Source organism: Mobula birostris, chromosome 1 (assembly GCF_030028105.1).
Source record: "Mobula birostris isolate sMobBir1 chromosome 1, sMobBir1.hap1, whole genome shotgun sequence".
Classification (NCBI taxonomy): Eukaryota; Metazoa; Chordata; class Chondrichthyes; order Myliobatiformes; family Myliobatidae; genus Mobula; species Mobula birostris.
In genome coordinates, this window is record NC_092370.1 from 137,951,571 (window position 1) to 137,970,029 (window position 18,459).

At 41.9% G+C, this 18,459-nt stretch overlaps 1 protein-coding gene across 2 annotated transcripts in view; it reads right to left on the bottom strand.

Annotated features, from left to right (window-relative positions):
* Positions 1-8,940: 8,940 nt before the first annotated feature.
* The window catches only part of neto1l (neuropilin (NRP) and tolloid (TLL)-like 1, like), a 292,908-nt gene continuing 283,389 nt past the window's right edge, over positions 8,941-18,459 (bottom strand). For both annotated transcript variants that reach the window (XM_072273579.1, XM_072273395.1), the window contains one exon: positions 8,941-9,271. In XM_072273579.1, coding sequence (XP_072129680.1) covers positions 9,178-9,271 — 94 coding nt within the window. In that variant the 3' untranslated portion in view covers positions 8,941-9,177. The remainder of the gene's footprint in view (positions 9,272-18,459) is intronic.

Genomic DNA, 18,459 nt, shown 5'->3' on the forward strand with positions numbered 1-18,459 from the left:
TCCTTGTCCCGATCATCTGGGACCTTGAGAACCAAATCAGCCAAGCCCTATCTGCCAGGCTCTGGCCAACACACCTGACAGCCATATTACATGCGGGTAGCCGTGCGCACTATGGTACCCCAGATAGCTGACTCCTCACCCCACTCTGGACATTCAGGCACAGGCCAGGCTCTGTATTTTCTGCAACACTGGTTCTGGTGGCCCACGATGATCGCAGGTGTACATCACTTCATCACTGGCTGCCCTCAATGTGCCAAGTCTAATTCCTACAACCAGCCACCTTCTGGGCTCCTGTGGTCTCTGCCAGTCCCTAAACATCAGTGATCTTACATCACAATGAACTTCATCGTGGGTTTACCACCTGCCACCGAGGCCACAAGTCATCATGTCGGTCATGGGCTGGTTCTCCAAGGCAGCCCACTTCATTGCTCTCCCCAAACTTCGCTACCACTGAGACAGTAGATCTGGTTCCAAAGCATGCAGTTCAACTCCATGGCTTCCCTCGGGACAGTATGTCTGACCCGAGCCCACAATTCATCTTCGGCTTCTGACAAACCTTCTGCTCCATCCTCTGCACCTTGGTCAGTTTGCCCGCTGGCTATGATCTGCATACCAATGTCAATCAGAGCCACTGAGCAAGGGGATAATTTTCTGCAATGCTTCGCTGCCTCTATCCTTTCCGCATGGAAGGAGTTTCTGCCCTTGGTTGTTCCTGTACGCTTCACCTTTACATCTGCATTTGTCTGGTGTATGTGAGCCGCTGCCACAGGGGTAACATTTTGGCCAGGCTGGCTTCTGTTTAAACGCTATAATTTTGTACATGCTCACTTTCATTCCGGGCTGCAACTCAATTGTATCTCTGTCTACAGTTTCAATTAAAACAGTGATTTCAATTGCTCTTTTAAATGTTAGGAGCTGTTTTCAAATGCCTTCTTGTAAAATTCCACACACTAAACAATCTCTCCATGCATCATTAAACCCATTACTGAACTGACAATGCTCAGACTATTGCTTCGATTCATCCAGGTACATGGATCCCTGTCTTTTTGATTTCATTTATGACACCGAAAGCATTCTGTAATCAACAATGGCTCTGGTTCTAAGTATTCCTGCATCACTTTTTCAATATCAGCAAAGCTCACTTCTAGTGATTTGGTGGCAGCAATCAAACTTTGAAGCAAACTGTATGCCTTTAAACCCAATGCTCTCAGCAAAATTGGTACTCGCTTTAAATTGGCTATTTAATTTGCTTCAAAATATTGCCCAATTTGCTCAGCATATAAAATCCAATTATCTATTGTTTTATCAAATGTGTCTATCCTTCCAATGTAGACAGCCATTTCTACTTTTTCGATTATCACCCGGTACTCACTCTTATGAACCAGTGAAGTCTTTTGTCTTTTTTTTGACTTTTCAAAACTGAACTCTTTCCCTTGCAAAGAAGATGTGCTACAGTGCTTTTTTAAAAAAAACTCAACAAGTATTGGACTTCAAATTTCACGTTTCTCTCTGCATTCTTTTTATTTCAATTTTCGCACTTCAACAGGTCGGTAGCTGTGTCTGATTTGTTTTAAAAATATGTCATTGCTAATGTTATGTTTTGTAACTTCAAAACATTAAACTAATTCAGAGGAAGACATGGGGGTCTGAAATGCCGGTCTAACTTTGAGTTTATTTTAAGCGAGGCATGCACGTATCACATGGCAGTGTCAAGACAGTCGCGATTTTGTATTTACACATATAACTGGGAATGAATTATTTCAATGAACAGGATAAGTGTATTTGGAGATGGAAAGAAATGTGCAGATATTTCTACGGAAGTACATGTACAGTACATATACAAGATTACTTAAACGATACCTGAATAATAAATCCAAAACAGCCTGTACTTCTGGAACCAAGTATAGCAGAGTGTGTGTGGTCCAGTGTACATGGTTCACTAGTTGATGGATTCACGTCATCGCCAATGGGGTGTGCAGTACCAGGTCATCTGGGAAGAGTACAGCCCAGAGGAGAGGTCTCGGGCGCTGAGCAGTTTAATTTTGTATCCTTCACTCATTGAGGAGTTCCACTAGACCCATCCTGATCATTCTGGGCCATTGGGTGCCAGCCATAGAAGGGTGGGTTCTGTAAGGCATGCACAGGCAGGCACCTCCCAGTCTCTACCCAACTAACAGGACTCACCTGACAGTCGTTTCCAATCACCTGCAGCCTATTTAAACCCAGCTCTCATCCACAGTGCTTCTTCACTCATTCAAACCAGCCAGCTTCCACAAGTTTCTGCTAGCCTTTAGTTACCTTGTTGCCTTCTGCTGTTGGGTATCTGTTGTGACGAGAATACACATAGATTAAGATGTTAGCTGGCCTGTGCTGGCACCAGTGGGATCAGTAGTTGGTCTGCCACCTGTCTTCAGGAGAAAGAGAGATAAAGAAAACAATGGAGCAGCATTTGGAGATGTTAATGAAGGGACAGGAGAGTTTAACTGAAGGAGAGCTGTCAAGATCAGCTCCCCCTTTGAACCCTGAATTGTTTGAAGTGATGGACAGGGGATACCCCAGCAGGGGGATAAAAAGGGATAGGTTCGCTAAGGCAAGACACACATGACACCCCGAGGTAACAAGACCCTGGAAGCGATACGTCTCCCACAAGTCGGTGGGAAGTTTTGGAAGGCTGATCGCGGGACCAAGCCATAGACGCACAGGGTGGAAAGGCACGATCAGCGGGAGCCTGGTGTGTGTCCGCCCTTGCCTGGGTGCCAGGTTCACCGCAGAGAAACGATCGAATCTGGAAACGGAGGGGTCATGGTCAGTGACCTCAGAAGACATCACAAAGGGCTCGCCTGAAAGCTGACTGCGAAGAATATCGAAGGTCTGTGTGGAAGCCATTTGAATATTCATTCGTTTTGCTCTCTCTCTCCTTCCCCCACACTGTCCATTTCCCACGGCAGTGATTACTGCGAACTGAACTGAATTCAATTGAACTGAACTTTGCGTCACGTTGAAACTGGTCATTTACCCCTAGACGATGATAGAGCTTGATTGATCCTGTTATCTTAATTCTGTGTACATGTGTGTTTATCATTGCTGAACTGTTGCATTTATTATCCTTTTGATTAGAGTACTGTGTTGCTTGTTTCTTTAATAAAACTTTCTTAGTTCTAGTAGTCCAGACTCCAACTGAGTGATCCATTTCTGCTGGTTTGGCAACCCAGTTACGGGGTACGTAACACTGTTCTTTCTTGTTTTGTGGCCCTTTGTGCTTCTTATTTTGCAGTTTATTACTGCTAAATTGGCTCTGTTGCTCTGACATTTCCTAATAGCTTGTCAGTCTTTGTTATTTATAGTTTTTCTTAAATTCTATTGTATTTCGAATAAGCTCGGGCTTCCAGTTGGGTACAGGTATCGATTATAACTACATTTCGATGATAAACTCTTCCATCCTCATTAGGGATAATGCCGGGGCATGTCTAGTCCAGTGGTATTTAAACCTCCATGGTCTGTCCCCTGAAGTAATGACTAACCATTCAAGAGGGATGGACTACAGAGGTATAAATACCGCCAGACTTGACCATACCCAGGCATCATTCATCCCTGACGAAGGTGGCAGTTTGTCATCAAAACATCAGTTATAATCGATACCTGTACTGGGCTGGAAGCCCATAAGAATTTATTCATCATATTTGCCAGGGAGGAACTAGATCCTTTTTCTGTTGTATTTCTTTATTACTTTCTGTAAAGGCCTGTAAGAAAATAAACCTCAAAGTAATATAAGATGACAGACAGTATATGTACTTTGAAAATAAACTTACTATTAAACTTTGCACTTTAAATCGGTCTGGTAATAGAAGTCTGAGAATGATGGTGGAAGATATTTATTTTGTGATCAGAAGCTTGTGCCCAGTAAAGTAGCAAAGGGATCAGTGAGGTTCTTACTGTTTTTTAAAGGATTTAGATGTTTATGTAAGAAATACACTTGGTAAGTTCACAGAAAATATGAGAATTGGTAGCATTATTGATAGAGAGCAGGGTGATCTTTGAACACAGAAAATATCGATGTGTTGTTAAGATGAGTTGTGCAATGTGAAATGGAAAAGACCATAAGACATTGAAGCAAAATTAGGCCATCTGACCCATTGAGTCTGCTTCACCATTCCACCATGGCTGAGATTCTCCCTCTCAGCCCCATTCTTCTGCCTTCTCCCTGTAACTTTTGTCTCCCTTAGTAATCACGAACCTTTCAACCTCTGCCTTAAATATACCCAATAACTTGGTCTTCACAGATGTCTGTGGCAGTGGATTCCACAGATTCACCACCTTCCAGCTAAATAAATTCTTCTTCATCTCTGTTCTGAAGAGATATCCTTCTATTTTGTGCTCTCTGGTCCTAGACTCCCCCACGATAAGAAAAGCCCTTCAAGTCCACTCTATCTAGGCCTTTCAATGTTTGATAGGTTTCAATGAGAACCCCCGTTCATTCTTCTAATCTACAGTGAGCACGGGCCCGGCGCCATCAAACTCTCTTCATACTCCTCAATGGCTCACAGTACTCAAGAGCTGTCTGACCCAATGCCTTATCGTTACTATCGTCGGGGAGGAGGTGCCTGAAGCCTCACACTCAACATTTTACGAACAGCTTCTTCTCTTTCATTATTGGATTCTGAACAGTCTTTATACCTATAAATACTACCTCATTATTCCTCTCTTACCTGTTTAATTAGATTAATATTTAGTTAATTTCATGTCTTATGCCATAGCAGTAAACCCGATTCTAATTCTAGTTTTGAACTTTTTTTATCTTGTACTTTACCAAAGGAGTAAAAAAAAACTTCATAACATGAAAATGATAATAAATCTGATTCTGATCTTTAACCCTAACTTACCCAATCTTTTCAACTGACTCTAAGTTTCCAGTTCAGTAACATCCTTTCAAACCCGTTCTGTGTCCCCTCCAGTAGAATCAGACATTTATTGTAATGTGATGACCAGAACTGGACAAAGAACTCAAGCTGTGACTTAACTAGTGCTGTATACAGTGCTGCGTTAACCTCCCTTCTCATATATGCAATGAGGATCACGCATATAACCTGCAGATGTTGAAAATTCCGAACAAAAGCACAGAAGGTGCCTGACTTGCTGAGCTTCTCCAGTAATTTTAATTCTGCTTCTTACATTCTGTGTCTCAGCTGAGCATGTGGCAGTGCCTGTGTATCACTAGATGAATACTCATGAATAGGCCATAAAGACATAGAGTCATGGAGCACCACAGCACAGAAACAGGCCCTTCAGCCCATCTAGTCCGTACCAAACTATTATTCTGCCTAGTCCTGTCGACTCGCACATGGACCATAGCCCTCCAATCTATGTATTTATCCTAACTTCTCTTAAATGTTGCACCCAAACCCATATCCACCCAAACTCCTATCCACCCAAACCCCTATCCACCCAAACCCCTATCCACCCAAACCCATATCCACCCAAACCCCTATCCACCCAAACCCATATCCACCCAAACCCATATCCACCCAAACCCCTATCCACCCAAACCCATATCCACCCAAACCCATATCCACCCAAACCCCTATCCACCCAAACCCCTATCCATCCAAACCCATATCCACCCAAACCCATATCCACCCAAACCCCTATCCACCCAAACCCATATCCACCCAAACCCATATCCACCCAAACCCATATCCATCTCTTTCGCTGGCAGCTTGTTCCATCCTTGCACCACCCTCTGAATAAAGAAGTTCCCTTTCAAGTTCTCATAAGTATTTCACCATTACATATAAGGGTGATACTATATTTAAAGCAGAGGCTGCCAGGTTCCTGATTAATACGAGTGTCAAAGGTTACGGGGAGAAGGCAGGAAAACTGGGATGAGACAGATGATAAGTTAATCATGATGGAATGCTATTATGGACTCTGTAGGCTGAATCACTTAACTCCTCTCCTAAGTATTATGGGCTTATAGTCTTAACCTACAGCTTTTGATTCTAGTCTCACTCATTCTCAATGGAAAAAGCCTGGTTGTATTTACCCTATCTATACTCCACATAATTTTGTACCCCTCTATTAAATCTCCCCTCATTCTACTACCAGGAAAGAAAGGGAGGAATTACATTCTTAAAAACTTCTAAGTTTACAACTTTGGATGAGCATTTCCAGTTGGACATATTGGGTCTCAAGATGTTACAGTGTAGATCAGAATAGTATGTCTGAGAGGTGATTTAACTGAATAATTAAAATGATTTCCTTTAATTGCATGTAAAATCAAATACTTTTAAGTGGAAACAAGAGTTTTCCCTCTCTTACGGTGTGTTAAACAGATGCCATGTTTAGAGTTGCCATCTACTCGGATGCAACAATATATATGCAAAATTGTCCAAAAACACTTCAAACATTGCACAAATGCATTTACAACTAGATTCATGCACTGAAATGGGAGCTCTATCATTCACGTTGGGACCGCTGCACAGAACCTGTAGTTGTCAATTTGTGGCCTTGGTGACCACTGAGACAGAGAACGCTGCCATAGACAGTGTGAATGGGGTCATAATGCATCTCCTTCAATTGCCAGTGAGTGACCCAACCGGTTCCCTGCCACCTATAGCAGGGTGATCGACGGGCTGATGGCCACTGTATGAAAAACTCTGCAATCAGTGAAGAGCAATCCAGTGAATTATGTAACATAGTGCAGGCGACTGAATAAGGAGGCTGGATGATGATGTGTGCATTTATTTAATTTATTTAGAGACAGGCCCCTTCTGGCTCTCTGAGCCACACCACCCAACAACCCACTGACTTAACCCTCGGCTAATCACAGGACGATTTATCATGACCAATTGACCTACCAATCTATGGGAGGCAACTGGAGCACCCGGAGGAAACCCACACACACAAGGGGAGGAACGTACAAACAGAGGACGCCAGGACTGAACTTCAACCTCCGGAACACCCAGAGCTACAAGCGTGGCGGAGTAGTTAGCGGATGGTATCGCACTAACCACTGCACTGCCGTGATGCCCATGATGTGTCGTCCTTTCAGTTGCCATCTCATTCTAAATCTTGCATGATATTCCTCTGGAATTCTTTGTGAGTGAAGAGAAAATGTCATTGGGTCCCTCTCTCAGCTTCACCTTGCTCAACAGGGTAAGAGGTGAGCACAGTGTGATCTATGACATCATCAACTATGTGAATGACATGGACAAACATCATCTATGCTAAGGTGAACTATTAGATTGTTTTGAGCTAACTTCCTGGACTGCTAAACAACTCAGAATTGATCTTGAACATGTGCAAAGCAGCTTTTATGTATAATTAGTATGTAAAATAAAATATGTGTAACTGAATTGTTTGTTCCTCTAAACCAGGCTGTCTCCTGGTTAAAAACATCCAACACATGGACACCCCTACATATGAGCAAGCTGCCACAATATTATTAAATTCAAATGCCCAACATATGCTTTGACAGCATGCTCATTCCTACCAACGGCGGTAGAACTTGCTTCTCACTCTTCACTTTCTTATTAGTCTTGTATAATTCTGATCTGATTTTTACAACACTCCGGAGATATGGTGAACAAACTGAATAGTTTTGAAAGAACATTTTATGATCTATGGACAATTGGAATTGAACAAGATCTCTAAAGAAAGAACACATTCATTACCCTGTACTTCGTCTTATGGAGGACACCAGAACAAGTGGCATTGATTAGAAGAGCAAAATGCTGGAGGAACTCAGCAAATCAGACAGCATCTATGGAAAGGAATCAGGAGTCGATGTTTCAGGCTAAAACCCTTCATCGGGACTGGCCATTGATTATAACAATGCTACTAAGGGATGAAAGGAGGAGACAAATTTCAGAGACATCCAGGAAAAAATTCCCAAATGAGTGCATTCATTCAAAACTGAAAATGACTTCTTTAGGTAGTTGTCAAGATATCGGGATTGAAGGTGGCTGAACAGAATGGAGCCACGTGTAGGAGCCGTGTATTCTGTATTGCACAATTATGATGTGTATTATGGTAACTAGTCACATTAGTTGCGACATGGTAAAAGCAAACCAGTTAAGTTGTGTATTCGTGGCAGTCTGTAGCGTAGGACCGTGGACGTGATATCTTCGCTAACCGCTGAGATAACGCTCAATGATGCTGAACTGTATGCTTGTTAATTGCTAATAAAGGATTGAAGCAGGGAATTTGACTCTTTGGAGCTGTGCACATGTTACACGAGTATAACAACTCCAAGGCGCCACAGTTGTTTTGTTTCAATGCAATGTTCAAATAATAAAGAAAAACCTCTGTTCAATAATTTAATTATTTATTTCCATTTCTTGTAAAAAGCCTAAAGCAATGCAATAACAAAAGGAACAACAACATACATATTCGACAGTTAGAACTGGCAGCTCGTGGGAACAGAATGTCTCATGTATAATGGAAATAAAACTGGAAACAAACTCAGTATAATGTCATGTTCTTGGTTTTATATTGCAGTATTCAAATTTCAAAATGGAACTTTTTTGCATTTAAACGACAGCACCTCCTCAATAAATGCAGAATTACACAGACATTTTTACAATTTAATGTTAATGCTCAGAGGAGACATCCGAAATAACTACATTCTCTTTTTGGGGCGATAATATCAAAGAAGATTTCATTGCTCCTGCTGTGTCCAAATATGACTGTCAGCTGGGAGATTTGGACTTATTAAGCAAATATTTCTCTGAAAACAATTTGTTTTTTTAAAATTGGAATTGCACTTTCATTGGTAGAAACTTGCTGTACTGGAGAAAACACTGCATTAAGATGCAAAATATATTCACTCTGGGCATCAGTCACATGCAGTTAGAGTGCGATGAATCAAGCCATATGCTGGGCTGAGATGCCTATAGTTTAAACAGTGGTAGTTTCACTGCAAAGAATTAATTGCAGCAGTTTCCAAACCTGAAGTTTCTATTTAATAAATGCTCCACCAATTATGCGAATCCAATCCCTGTCGGTCGATGAGTATGGGCTCAGGCACTTAGAATTATTCATTTTTTTTCTCTCTCTGCATCTATTATGTGCTGCAGTGTGAGACTGGAAATGATGCTAATGGCAAAGAGCCTGAAAATATGTTGGACATCCTAGTTAGCCAAGGTGAGGAGGTGGGAGTGGGTGGACGGTGAGCTTTGTTTAACAGTGGTGGAGGAAGTAAGGTTCTGTTTGTCTCTCTTGATGTATTTCACATTCATCACTGTCATTCTCGTCCATCCTCAGGAGCATCCCCCTGAAGAAGAGGATAAGAACATAGTTAACATCATAAGAAAGCCCAAGGTAAAGTATTCTGTCAACCACGTGTCCACTGAAAAAGTTATTATATTAGTAAAGAATCAGGAGGTAACGAATCCATTAATTCTTTTTGCATTCTGTTCAAATATCAATAGATCGCAGGAAATAATTTCACTAATTCAACCAGCTGATGGTTGTGACAGTATCTACTTAACAAAGCATATACTGATTTTGGGAACCTTCCAGGTAACAAGCTCTTATGTGACAGGCAATCTTCTTGCCAATTTTGGACATCAATTTTTATTGGCATCTTTCTTCCTTTTCCCCGCTTAGCTTTCTTACACCGAGCCTCAATCTTTATTATTTTACTTGCTTTACCTCTCCTTTAATCCTCAATAATTTGAAGACAAGAAGCATTTCTCTGTTTTTTTCATACAGCCACAATTTTAAAACTTAAGGTTGATGTCTGTTAATCATGGCCACTTGATATGCTTTATCTTCACTTGTTCTTTGGCATTCTTTTTAGTTTCTTTATGGCATTCCACATAACCAGCCTTGCCTAGGTTTTTGCAATACAGATGAATAGCAGAAAAATCAGTTTCTTGCAGCCAAAGTAGGAACAAGCATTTCAATGTCACCAACACAATGCTATCCCAGTCAGTTTCCACAAACAGTGACACAGGGTGACGTGGTAGCATAATGGTTAGCTCAACACCTTACGAGCGAGCAGAGTTCACTTCCCGCAGCTCTCTGTAAGGAGTTTGTACCTTCTTCCTGTGACCGCATGGGTTTCCTCCAGGTGCTCTTGTTTCCTCCTACATTCCAAAGACGTTCTGGTTAGTAGGTTAACAGGTCATTGTAAATTGTCCCGTGATTAGGCTAGGGTTAAATCAGGGGATTGCTGGGCAGCGTGGATCGAAGGGCCAAAGGGCCTATTCTGTGCTTTATCTCAATAAATAACTAAATAAATAAAACGATCATTGTGGAAACACTTTTATCTTAGTTCATTTATTCATTTAGAGATACAGCACAGTGACAGGCCCTTCTGGCCCAGTGAATCCATGCCACCCAATTCCACCCATGTGACCAATTGACCTACTAAGCTGTACATCTTTAGACTGTGGGAGGAAACTGGAGCACCCGGAGGAAACCCACACGTCAGGAGAACAAGGGACGAAGTCTTAACAGACAGCCGTAGGAATTGAACCCCCGTTGTAGGCGCTGTAAAGCAATAGTGCTAACCATTATGCTACCATGCCACCCTGAAGCACAAGCCTTCAATTGACCAATACTCTGAAGCATTTTGTGATTACAGCACCGCTGACTGCAATTCCGTGACGGCTGTCCATCCTGATCTCTTCAGTTAAATGTTACAACGGAAAACATACGCACAAAACAGAGTGCAGTGAAAGCAGTCTTCTTCATTGCCCTGTGAAGCTGAGCCTACTTGAATTCATGACTAATGAAATCTTTAAAAAATGTAAGTCTGACACAATTATAGTATAAAAAGCCAAACCACACGTTTTCATGTTGGACGGTCTGGAAGACCCATAGACTTGGAAAACTCAGCCTGTTAAACATAATGATGAGAATATGGTTTGGTGGAAAAATGGTCAGCAAAAGAGTTAATGAACTAAGCAACTAAATTGCAGTTTTCTATTTGAAATTTGTAACCCAATGAATTTTTGTAACCCAATGTCCTAAGCTTAGATTTGCAGTCTTTAATGATCAGGATGCAGCATTTGAGTGCATAAAAGGGGAACGTGCACTCATATGATTCAGTCACTGTCTGTTCTATGATTAAAAATACCTTGTGCTATGGATGTACTTAATTGCTCCTGGTTTTGTATATCTGCTTGTACAACAGATTCACTTGCATGCCTGTAGTCACATGTATTCACCTGTTCAGCAGTGTAAATAAATGCTGAAATTGCTCTGTAGCTCAGAGCCTTGCACTCTGCTGGAGGCTCTCCATGATAAAATAAATGCTGGATAAAGGTATCACTGCTTGAAGTCCAGTTGTAATTCCACAGGTTGTAATTTCTTATACTCTTTTCACAGATGTTGCCGATCTTCTGAGCATTTCCAGAACCTTCTATTCTTAGTTAGAATTCAGGAGGATGTTTTGATATTTTAATTTTTACATTGCAAGTTGTTTTATGTTTAAAGTGATAACGTCACAGTAGGGGGAGAGAGAAAATCTGGGATTAGTTCCTGATGATCTTTGAATTTCTTCAACTGAGCAGACTGGCTTTTGGTTTTCCTGTACTGTAAACTATATATTACAATGAACTGAATATTTTGGGAATTAGTCTCTGCGGAGGGATTGAGAATGGAATGTACATAAACCAGAGTCTGGATTCATTGGTGAATCATTGGTAAAAATAGAAATAGAATGATAGATAAAAGATAGAATATTATATAAATATTATACTGCAGAATTACATTCTTGAAATATTGTAACATGGGGGAATAAGTCTCTATATTTGTATTGGGTAATTTTTGGTCTGAAAAATATTGGGTGCAATTACTGTGATGTTAAAGCCATACATAAGGATAGTAACAGGATTTAATCTTTTTTTTATTATTTAATTTCTATCAATTGCTTTAATATGGCTCTTCAGTGGGTTCCAATGATGAAGGATCGGCAAATAGAACTATATTTCTGGAGTACTAATTAGGCTTGGGCAACTACTTTTACACATTAGCAGAAAACCACATCATCTGTTCTACCATTCTCACATAAATAATAACAAGCACCATTAGCTGAACCACTATTTTGACAGTAAAATTTAATTCCATGCATGTATTTTTAGAAAGAAGATTCAGGCTGATCAGATATAATATGTATTTCAGAGATTCCTGCAATAATGTTGGTTAGAGATCAGGTTTCAGCTCAAACTGCTTATCTCACTCAATACATTAGAAATAATCGGACAGTTTGGGAATTAGAATCTGCATCTCAATAAACCAAAACATATTTTGTTTTAATGATCCTGCTGTAATAAAGGATTGATGATGACAATTACATTGCATCTGGGCTCTGCTCACTCCAACTGAACAGCTGAACTTTGATAATAAAGCCTTTGTTAATGGAAGAATAACTTTGAGTGAGCCCAATAGATTGATTATATCTTCTGAGATTGATCTTAGTGATTGATGAGTCAAGTATTTATCAAAGTGAGTTCCACAATTTCCTTTGCCTACTGTATCATCAATCATAATCTATTATACAACAAATACCACAGCTACACATGATCGTCAGGGCTTTATTTATTTATTTATTTAAAGATACACGGCAAAGCAGGCCCTGTCTGCCCAATGAGCTGTACCACACAGCAACCCACCTGTTCAACATGAGTATAATCACAGGACAATTTACAATGGCCAATTAACCTCCTAAATGGACTGTGGGTGGAAACCAGAGCCTCTGGAGGAAACCCACTTGTTCGTGGGGAGGACGTTCAATCTCTTTACAGACGGTGCCAGAATCAAGCTCCAAACTCAGATGCCCCGAGCTGTGAAGGTGTTGCAAACTGAAAGCAAATATTTTTATGCTTAGTAAAGAGTTGCAGGTTAATGTAATGATGGCAGTCACTGAGATAATCATTCAGTGATGATTCCATTGAATTGGTTAACAAATAGATCAGGAAGGGAACTAAAGATCTTGCATGAGGCTGCTCTTAACTTTAATGGTCCAATAAAGAGACACAAGGGCAGAGACCATTATTTGGATTAAATCAATACTTGCAAGTCTTGTTTGGGCAGAGGTTAAGGTAAAGAGAAACTAATGGCAATATGTGAGAAATATCACAATAGCAATGTGCTGCCAGGTGGAAAAACACAAATGTATGGCAAAAATGATCCATAAGGGAAGCTTTGAAAATAAAACCACATTTAATTATGCCAGTATTTTATGCAAGTGTTTTATATTAAAGATAAAAATTATCTTTATTTCAAATCAAGTAATTCATATAGTTAAGTCCTATTTCTAAGATTAAAGATGCTCAATAAAGTTTAACTAATAGAATCTGCCTAGGCTTTCTTTTCAGTTTGTCCCTCAGTAATAATAATTCACAGTTTGCTTCATTCTGTAAGATGTAAAACCAAAATTAAAATGCTTTGACATTAATGTACAATTGGTTTAAATCTGAATATAACCTATGCAATTTTCAAACCCTCTTACTGATTTCAGAAGGCTAAATAAGAATAATACATGCAAAATTAACAAACTTATAGTACAGTTTTGCATTCTAATAAGTTTAATGTATGTATATTTATTGTTGTTGTACACATATAAATGGGACAATTTGCATACTGCTAATGTTCAAAAAGAAACCCAAAGAATACATTAAACAAAAATACTGTGGATGTTAGAAATCTTAGGAAAAATAGACCTAAGCAGCAAAGTCAGGGAGTCTTGGGAAACAAAGTTCAGGTCAATAAACTGTTGCATTCCTGGTGATTTGTTCTTGATCAACAATGACACATGCATGAAACAGGAAACACAATTGTCCTCATTGAAGCAGACATTCAGGGTCTGAACTACCATGATTTGCCTGCCAAAATCCTTGCAACAGTTGAGATCTGTCTGCTATGCAAACAGCAGGGGAAGGTAGAAAATGTAGCTTGGGTCTGTATAACAATTGCGATTATCAAAAGAGGTTGACATCTAGTGTGCAAATAAGACTGATGCTCTGACTAATTAAAAGATATTAGTGAACATCCCCATTCTGTTCAAGTGAAGCAGGTCAGTGATACCAAAACATCAACATCTTATATATTGTGTCCCAGAAAACTACCTAGTTCAGAAAAAAATATTGTGGATGAATTTTGCACTAAGTCATTTAGAAAGATTATTTTCTCCTGGTGAGGTTGAGTAAAAAATGTTGGTGTTCCTGAATAGGGAGGAATGATGTCCTGTACATCGAGAAGATTTCAATATTTAAAAAAAATCTTTCTCAGGGTATTTTGGGGTGTGAGTCAGGGTATGTGGGGGTGCATGTCAGGGATTGTAGGGGTGTGAGTCAGGGTATGTGAGGGTGTGAGTCAGGGTATGTGGGGGTGTGGGTCAGGGCATGTGGAGGTGATTGTCAGGGTGTGTGGGGGTGTGAGTCAGGGTATGTGGAGACGTGAGTCAGGGTATGCGGGGGTGCGTGTCAGGGTATGTGGGGGTGCGTGTCCGGGTTTGTGGGGAGTGTGAGTCAGGGTATGTGGGGGGTGTGAGTCAGGGTATGTGGGGGTGTGTGTCAGAATATGTGGGGGGTGTGAGTCAGGGTTTGTGAGGGTGTGAGCCAGGGTATGCCGGGATGCGTGTCAGGGTACGTGGGGGTTGTGGGTCAGGGTATGCGGGGGTGCGTGTCAGGGTATGTGGGGGTGTGAGTCAGGGATTGTAGGGGTGTGAGTCAGGGTATGTGGGGCTGTGAGTCGGGGATTGTAGGGGTGTGAGTCAGGGTATGTCGGGGTGTGAGTCAGGGTATGTGGGGGTGTGTGTCAGGGTATGTGGGGGTGTGAGTCAGGGTAGGTGGGGGTGTGAGTCAGGGATTGTAGGGGTGTGAGTCAGGGAATGTGGGAAGTGTGAGTCAGGGTCTGTGGGGGGTGTGAGTCAGGGTATGTGGGGGTGTGAATCAGGGTGTGTGGGGGTGCGTGTCAGAGATCGTGAGGGTGTGAGTCTGGGTATGTGGGGGTGTCAGTCGGTATGTGGGGGTGTGAGTCGGGGTGTGTGGGGACGTGAGTCAGGGTATGTGGGGGGGTGAGTCGGGGTATGCGGAGGTGTGAGTCAGGGTTTGTGGGGGTGTGAGTCAGGGTATGTGAGGGTGTGAGTCAGGGATTGTAGGGGTGTGAGTCAGGGAATGTGGGGAGTGTGAGTCAGGGTCTGTGGGAGGTGTGAGTCATAGAAACATAGAAAATAGGTGCAGGAGTAGGCCATTCGGCCCTTCGAGCCTGCACCGCCATTTATTATGATCATGGCTGATCATCCAACTCAGAACCCTGCCCCAGCCTTCCCTCCATACCCCCTGACCCCGTAGCCACAAGGGCCATATCTAACTCCCTCTTAAATATAGCCAATGAACTGGCCTCAACTGTTTCCTGTGGCAGAGAATTCCACAGATTCACCACTCTCTGTGTGAAGAAGTTTTTCCTAATCTCGGTCCTAAAAGGCTTCCCCTCTATCCTCAAACTGTGACCCCTCGTTCTGGACTTCCCCAACATCGGGAACAATCTTCCTGCATCTAGCCTGTCCAATCCCTTTAGGATCTTATACGTTTCAATCAGATCCCCCCTCAATCTTCTAAATTCCAACGAGTACAAGCCCAGTTCATCCAGTCTTTCTTCATATGAAAGTCCTGCCATCCCAGGAATCAATCTGGTGAACCTTCTCTGTACTCCCTCTATGGCAAGGATGTCTTTTCTCAGATTAGGGGACCAAAACTGCACACAATACTCCAGGTGTGGTCTCACCAAGGCCTTGTACAACTGCAGTAGTACCTCCCTGCTCCTGTACTCAAATCCTCACGCTATAAATGCCAGCATACCATTCGCCTTTTTCACCGCCTGCTGTACCTGCACGCCCACTTTCAATGACTGGTGTATAATGACACCCAGGTCTCGTTGCACCTCCCCTTTTCCTAATCGGCCACCATTCAGATAATAATCTGTTTTCCTATTTTTGCCACCAAAGTGGATAACTTCACATTTATCCACATTAAATTGCATCTGCCATGAATTTGCCCACTCACCCAACCTATCCAAGTCACCCTGCATTCTCTTAGCATCCTCCTCACAGCTAACACTGCCACCCAACTTCGTGTCATCCGCAAACTTGGAGATGCTGCATTTAATTCCCTCATCCAAGTCATTAATATATATTGTAAACAACTGGGGTCCCAGCACTGAGCCTTGCGGTACCCCACTAGTCACCGCCTGCCATTCTGAAAAGGTCCCGTTTATTCCCACTCTTTGCTTCCTGTCTGCTAACCAACTCTCCACCCACATCAATACCTTACCCCCAATACCGTGTGCTTTAAGTTTGCACACTAATCTCCTGTGTGGGACCTTGTCAAAAGCCTTCTGAAAATCCAAATATACCACATCCACAGGTTCTCCCCTATCCACTCTACTAGTTACATCCTCAAAAAATTCTCTGGGATTCGTCAGACATGATTTTCCTTTCACAAATCCATGCTGACTTTGTCCGATCATTTCACGGCTTTCCAAATGTGCTGTTATCACATCCTTGATAACTGACTCCAGCAATTTCCCCACCACCGACGTTAGGCTAACCGGTCTATAATTCCCCGGTTTCTCTCTCCCTCCTTTTTTAAAAAGTGGAGTTACATTAGCCACCCTCCAATCCTCAGGAACTAGTCCAGAATCTAACGAGTTTTGAAAAATTATCACTAATGCATCCACTATTTCTTGGGCTACTTCCGTAAGCACCCTGGGATACAGACCATCTGGCCCTGGGGATTTATCTGCCTTCAATCCCTTCAATTTACTTAACACCACTTCCCTACTAACATGTATTTCGCTCAGTTCCTCCATCTCACTGGACCCTCTGTCCCCTACTATTTCTGGAAGATTATTTATGTCCTCCTTAGTGAAGACAGAACCAAAGTAATTATTCAATTAGTCTGCCATGTCCTTGCTCGCCATAATCAATTCACCTGTTTCTGTCTGTAGGGGACCTACATTTGTTTTTACCAGTCTTTTCCTTTTTACATATCTATAAAAGCTTTTACAGTCCGTTTTTATGTTGCCTGCCAGTTTTCTCTCATAATCTTTTTTCCCCTTCCTAATTAAGCCCTTTGTCCTCCTCTGCTGAACTCTGAATTTCTCCCAGTCCTCAGGTGAGCCACTTTCTCTGGCTAATTTGTATGCTGCTTCTTTGGAATTGATACTATCCCTAATTTCTCTTGTCAGCCACGGGTGCACTACCTTCCTTGATTTATTCTTTTGCCAAACTGGGATGAACATTTGTTGCAGTTCATCCATGCAACCTTTAAATGCTTGCCATTGCATATCCACCGTCAATCCTTTAAGTGTCATTTGCCAGTCTATCTTAGCTAATTCACGTCTCATACCTTCAAAGTTACCTCTCTTTAAGTTCGGAACATTTGTTTCTGAATTAACTATGTCACTCTCCATCTTAATGAAGAATTCCACCATATTATGGTCACTCTTACCCAAGGGGCCTCTCACGACAAGATTGCTAATTAATCCTTCCTCATTGCTCAAAACCCAGTCCAGAATAGCCTGCTCTCTAGTTAGTTCCTCGACATGTTGGTTCAAAAAACCATCCCGCATACATTCCAAGAAATCCTCTTCCTCAGTACCTTTACCAATTTGGTTCATCCAGTCTACATGTAGATTGAAGTCACCCATTATCACTGCTGTTCCTTTATTGCACACATTTCTAATTTCCTGTTTAATACCATCTCGGACCTCACTACTACTGTTAGGTGGCCTGTACACAACTCCCACCAGCGTCTTCTGCCCCTTAGTGTTACGCAGCTCTACCCATATCGATTCCACATCTTCCCGGCTTATGTCCTTCCTTTCTATTGTGTTAATCTCTTCTTTGACCAGCAACGCCACCCCACCTCCCCTTCCTTCATGTCTATCCCTCCTGAATATTGAATATCCCTGAACGTTGAGCTCCCATCCCTGGTCACCCTGGAGCCATGTCTCTGTGATCCCAACTATATCATAATCATTAATAACAATCTGCACTTTCAATTCATCCACCTTATTACGAATGCTCCTTGCATTGACACACAAAGCCTTCAGGCGCTCTTTTACAACTCTCTTAGCCCTTATACAATTATGCTGAAAAGTGGCCCTTTTTAATGCTTGCCCTGGATTTGTCGGCCTGCCACTTTTACTATTCTCCATAGTACTTTTTGTTTCTACCCTCACTTTACACCCCTCTGCCTCTCTGCACTAGTTCCCATCCCTCTGTAGTGAACTAACCTCCTCACGCCTAGCCTCTTTAATTTGATTCCCACCCCCCAACCATTCTAGTTTAAAGTCACCTCAGTAGCCCCCGCTAATCTCCCTGCCAGGATATTGGTCCCCCTAGGATTCAAGTGCAACCCGTCCTTTTTGTACAGGTCACGCCTGCGCCAAAAGAGGTCCCAATGATCCAAAAACTTGAATCCCTGCCCCCTGCTCCAATCCCTCAGC